This window comes from Chrysochloris asiatica, unplaced genomic scaffold (genome assembly GCF_000296735.1).
Source record: "Chrysochloris asiatica unplaced genomic scaffold, ChrAsi1.0 scaffold00103, whole genome shotgun sequence".
Classification (NCBI taxonomy): Eukaryota; Metazoa; Chordata; class Mammalia; order Afrosoricida; family Chrysochloridae; genus Chrysochloris; species Chrysochloris asiatica.
In genome coordinates this window covers 4,787,140-4,793,365 of record NW_006408621.1, presented here as the reverse complement: position 1 = coordinate 4,793,365, position 6,226 = coordinate 4,787,140, and the positions used below count along the sequence as shown (strand labels likewise).

General features: G+C 35.5%; 1 protein-coding gene across 1 annotated transcript in view; it reads left to right on the top strand.

Moving 5' to 3' along the window:
• The window catches only part of NDC80 (NDC80 kinetochore complex component), a 96,098-nt gene that overhangs the window by 24,381 nt on the left and 65,491 nt on the right, over nt 1-6,226 (top strand). Inside the window, exon 7 of the mRNA XM_006867275.1 lies at nt 5,262-5,351. Within this exon, the coding sequence (XP_006867337.1) occupies nt 5,262-5,351 (90 nt within the window). The remainder of the gene's footprint in view (nt 1-5,261; nt 5,352-6,226) is intronic.

The window sequence follows — 6,226 nt, the reverse complement described above, 5'->3', positions numbered from 1 at the left end:
GTTTTTTTGTACTATTGGCTTTATCTTCTCGAGCTGATCTCTGGAATTTTCTGTTCAGCTCTTGGACCTCTTCATTTCTTCCATTTGCTTTAGGATCTCTATGCTGGAGAGCAAGTTTCAGGTCTCTTCTGACATCCGTTTTGACCTTTTCCTTCTTTCTTGTTTTCTTAATGACTTTTTGTTTTCTTCATGTATGATGTTCTTGATATCATCCCACAACTTTTCTGATCTTCAATCTTTAGTGTTTAGCGTATGAAATCTGTTCTTCAGATGTTCCCTAAATTCAGGTGGGATACATTCAAGGACGTATTTTGGCTCTTATGAACTTGTTTCATTTTCTTCAGCTTCAGTTTGAATTTGCATATGAGTAATTGATGGTCTGTTACACAGTCTGCCCCAGCCTTATTTTGACTGATAATATGGAGCTTTTCCATCGTCTCTTTCCACAGATGTAGTCAATTTGATTTCTGTGTACTCCAGGTGGTGAGGTCCATGTGTATAATCGTCTCTTATGCTGTCTAAAGAAAGTATTTGAAATGAACAAATCATTGCCACTATGAGTGGCACCAACTTGATGGCACCTAAGAACATTCACCTTTATGCATTCCATTTCATTTTTGACAAGTTCCCATTTTCCTAGATTCATACTTTGTATATTCCATATTCTAATTATTAATCTTTGCAGCTTTTTCTTCTCATTTTGAATCGTACCCCATTAGCAAATTAAGGTCCTGAAAGCTTTGTTCCATCCACTCATTAAGGTCAACTCTTCTTTGAGGAGGCCGATCTTCCCCGGTCATATTTTGAGTGCCTTTCAATCTGAAGGGCTCATCTTCAGATAATGGTCTGCCTGCTATTCAAAAGTAGTCTGACCCTTCAAAAGTTGTCTGCATCTCCTTCTTTTTTGTCTTAATCTGGAAGCTCTGCTTAATCTGAAAGCAGTCCAATGTGGGTAACCCAGCTGGTATTTGAAATACTGGTGGCATTACTTCCAACAACACAAAACCACCATAACACCATAGTACAACACACTGATAGACAAGTGATAGAAGATATAGTATAGTTGTGCAAAACACATATATTTTAAAGGTTTTTGTATATATTGACAAAATTTCCTCCAGGGATATCTGCAAATTAAAAAGTTACTCACCAATGAGGCACATGTCCATTTTCCACACTTAAAAAGATTGTTTTAAAATCTTTCCCAGAATAGCTTTTTTTCATTCAACTTTTATGTAGTTTAGTGTATTATCTATTTCTTCCAACCTGATTTTGTTTTTTTAGGCCTATTTGATATTGCATTATTTGTTTTTGCCTATTAATTTGGACCTTATTTATTGAGGTCTTTATATAAGTAGACTTCAAAAAGTTTGTGGAAAATTCAATTTTCTTTTAATTCCATTTTTCTATGAACTTTTTGAAGTCTCTCATATATTAAATATATTAATGTTTTTATTAGTTGACAATATGGCAAGCAAAAGAAAAAGGTGATGTTTTTCACATTTGCACATTTTTGTGAAGTTGAACATTATTTCGCACTTATTATAACTACGTGTTCATCTCTTTTGTCATTTCTCTTTTGTTTACTAATTTGTAAGAGCACTGTTGGAAAATCCAGCTATTCAACTTAGGCAATTTTGTCCCTGTACAATGCTGTAAACATTTTTCCTTCTTTTTCCTTTTGATTTGTGTTTGATGTTTTGATTATTCAGAAATACAGAATTTGTCTGCTTAACTGCAGTGTCTTCCTTTTAGTGCTTCCACCTGTTTTATACCACTTAGTGCTGGGACCCTTAAAACTAATAATTCCTCCTTGACATTCTCTTAGTCACCCGTACACCATTAATAAATGTAGATAGTACTGGGTCCTGTGGATGGATTTTGATCAAGGAGCCACGCTAATACATTTACTACCGTGAGTTGTCACAATTGGAATAGAAATCCGATACCATAGTCCATTAATGAAACTCAGGTTTTATTGGACTTTATAACCTTCATGCATGCCGCTTGTCTCTCCTTTGTGATGCCCATAGACATTGGATAATCTCTGCTCTCACCATCCAATACCCATATTGTCTCTGGACACTTTCACCCTTGTTTGCCTAAGCAGTATGTTATTGTTAAGTGGTTGGGAGATAGTATTTCCTCAGTTATACAGGAGTTGTGGGTCAGTTGTTATGGCTTCTATTAGGAAGGGACTCTGGAAATGCCTCTATGCTCATTATCTGGATTGAAACCCCCACCTTGCTATCTTAATTAGCTTGAGGTTTTTGGCTGAACATTGTTGCAATATAAGAAACAATGAGAAACTGAGGTTTCTAAGTACTTTCCCATATAACATTATCCTGGAAATTTAGCTACACACAAGAAGGCCTCTTTTATTCCCTGATTCTGGGGTTGTGGAGATTTTTCAGATTTTTTTTTTTTTCTCTTAATATTTTTATGAATACTTTGTGTGTATTTAAGTCTTGTTCATCTGAAATTTATTCTAGTGTAAGGAGAAAGATTTCACTTTTAAATAACCACTCAGTACTAATTATTGAATAATCTATCGTTTCCACATTTTTTAATTGTTACCAGTATGTTCTATTCCTACATTATGACAATTCTATTCTTGTAGCTTTTTAATAGGACTTTATCTAGTAGAGAAAGGTTTATAATATTTTTAATAATTTTCCTGACTATTCTCATATCCTCATTTTTTTTTTTTTCTTCACTTTTTTTTCCTTAATGGTGTCACATTGAATTAATAAATTTACTGGGGTAAATTGCCACATTGACAATATTTGGCCTCATTTTCGAAAGTGATAAATAGCTCATTTATTCTTGTTTCTTTTTCCTTCAATGAAATGTAGCCTTCTTCATGTTGGGCTGTATATTTTTTACTAGCTAATTCCTAAACTAGCTAATTCCTAATTCCAAATATTTTATTAGTGTTATAAACAGGAGTCCTGGTGTGGTGCTGTAGCATTAGCACTGGGCTACTAACTGTAAGGTTGGCATTTCTAACCCACTAACTACTCCTTAGAAGCTGTATACAGGGGCCCTATGAGTCAGAACCGAATTGACAGCACTTACCAACAACAAACGACATTGTAATCAGGCTTTTTAAAATTATTATTATATTGTCTTAAATTAGTGTTGCTAAGAGTTACACATTTTTTGTAATTACTACCCTTATGTGGCACTGTGGGTTAATGTGCCAGACTGCAAAGCCATTTGAACTGCAAGGTCGGCGTTTCAAGTTCACCAGCTGCTCCTTGGAAACCCTATACAGGGTCACTATGGGTTGGAAATGACTCGATGGCACGTCACAACAACAACAACCCTTATTGAGGAGCCCTGGTGTGGTGCTGTAGGATAAGTAGTTGACAGCTAACCCCATAAGGTCAGTGGTTCAAACCCATCAGCCACTCCTCGGAAACCCTATATAGGGTCGCTGTGAGTCAAAACCAACTCATCAGTGCTTAACAACACCAAAACCCTTATTGAAGTATCCTGGTGTGGTGTAGAATAAGCATTTGGCTGCTAACCAACCCTACAGTATAGGCGGTTCAAACCCACCAGCCACTCCCTTGAAACCATATACAGGGTCATTATGAGTCTGAAACAACTCAACAACACTTAACAACAACACCCTTATTGAGGAGTCCTGGTGTGGTACTGTAGGATAAAAACTGGACTGTTAACTGCAAGGTCCGCAGTTCAAACTCACCAGCGTCTTAGAAACCCTAGAAGGGATCACTGTTGAGTGCCAACTCAATAGCACTTAACAACAACCCTTTATTATTACTGCTCTTCGTAGTTACCTTTTATTGCCACTATTTTCAAATGGAATATTTTCTGTGTTATTAGCTAGTTACCGCGTGTTCAGATAGGAAACAATGTTTTTCATGTTAAAGTGTACCTACCTATTTCCAGTTTTCATCAAGAATGATCATTGAAGATTATATGCTTTTACAGGATCTGTTGAGATCATTGTGTTTTCCTCTTGAAGTGGCATTATAATAGGAAATGACAACTTCATCTAAAAAACTGATTATTCAAATCCGTATTTCTGTTTATTTCTGTACAATTTCAAGTTTTTTGAACTATTTTGACCAAATCTCCGAAGTTTGGAAGAACTTTCCAGTCTTTGCAGTAGAGTGTTTTCAATAGCTCCTTTGGATCTGCTTGTCTTTGTGCAAGGTTCTCCTTGTAAGGTTCTCCATGAGTCTTATAGAGTACCAAGTTTTGTTAGAGACCTTTGACAAGGCAACAGAATTTCTGTCTCTTATCTACTTCAGTGACACCTGGCTGTCACCTCCATCTATGAAGGAAAAGATAGAGGATGATAGGGCTGCCCTGCATTCACCGTGGATATACCAAAAGTCCAACAAGTAGCGTTAGAATGGAAAAAGGGGTTAGGGACCATCAACTCTGGGCTAAGCACAGTGTCTCCCTCCCCTCATAAATTCTAAATATACGACTCAAGATAAGAAAATTCAATTAAGTTGTTTTCAACAGAAACTGTATTTCTGTTTTACATACTTCTAATGAATAGTCCTTTTCCTAGAAGCTTAGTGTTCATATTGCTAGATACACACTTGCTGTTAAGTGTTGTCAAGTTGGATACGACCCATAGCAACCCTGTATAGTGTTTCCAAGGAGTGAGTGATGAGCTTGAACTCCCAATCTTATAGTTCAAACCGACTTTGTAATCCAGTGCACTAACCCATAATTTGTATCAGTTTTGTTTAAATTTTCTGGGTTTTTTCATGTTCACTGTTGATTGGAACTGACTCTGGTACTTAACAGCAACAACAGCATAGTACTATTGTATTTTTGGAGTCCTAGTGTAGCACCGTAGTAGGATAAGCACTTCACTGCTAGTTACAATGTCAGTGGCTCAGACCCACCCACCAGCCACACTTAGAAGCCCTATATAGGGTTGCTATGAGTCACAAACAACTCAATGGCAGTTAATAATAGCATGGTGTTTTGGAAGATTTTATATAATAAAATTTGGTGTAATTTTATATTTGTATATATTGAAAAAGTCAGTTGATAAAATTTAAGCCCTGAAATTTAGTTCATATGAAAGAGAAATATTTGTTCACCTTTTTTGGAGCAATTCTGTTTTGGATTCTCAATTAAAATTGCATTAAAATGTATATATCTGCTTTCCATGGATTAATAGCAAGAAAAAAGTCAGCATATTTTTCTGTATAGAACAAAATTAAGTAACAGTCAACTTCCTATGTTACTTGTGTACTCATTAGCTATATACTGCCATGAAAGAGAGCTCACCTTCATTTGATGATGGACAGCCTTGGGGAGAAGAAACTGAAGATGGAATTATGCACAATAAGGTACCATACTTTATCATACACTATAATAATGAGTCGTCTTAATATTATTAAGTAACCAAATGTTTTGCTATTCATAATACATCCTTTGGTAGAGTGTACATTTTTGATTCTTAAGAAACTACTAAAATTTGTTTTTATAAATATTAATCAGTGGATCTATTATGAGTTTCTTGAATAATGGGATCCTGGTGTGGCACTGTAGGATAAGCACTGAACTGCTAACTGTAAGTCAGCAGTCCAAACGCATCAGCCACTCCTCAGAAACTCTATTCAGGGTCACTACGGGTCAACAACACTTAACAAGTAACTAGAACAGAAATTTGAAAATGTTAACTAAAAATGCAAGGTTGGAACTAAATCATAATATATTAATGTTGTACGTTATACATACTACATTTCCTTTCCACCACTATATTTTAGCATGAAGGTATTGATACTGGCAACATTTTTATAATTATAATTTTAATTATTCTGTCAATATGTAGAATAGTAGAATGGGTCTGAAAATGTTACATATGGCTTTTCTGTTTATTTTATCTAATTTTTGCCATTTTAGTTAGCCACAGTATCACTTAGGTCAGCATTACCATTTCCTAAGGTGGCTAGTAGAAATAAAGTGGCCATCAGATATGGTGCCCACACCAAACTTTACTGGAGATGAAACTATACAACTTAACTCCACCCTATTTCCTTAAAAACTCAAATATATATATAATATATATATATATACACACACACACACACAAATGGAGCAAAGCAACAACTCCAAGAAAAAAATTTTAAATGTTGAGATTATTGTACAATAACATTCCCTACCTAGCACACAAAAAGGAGTTCTGGTGCTTTGGATTAAAGCACTAGACCATAAGGTCAGC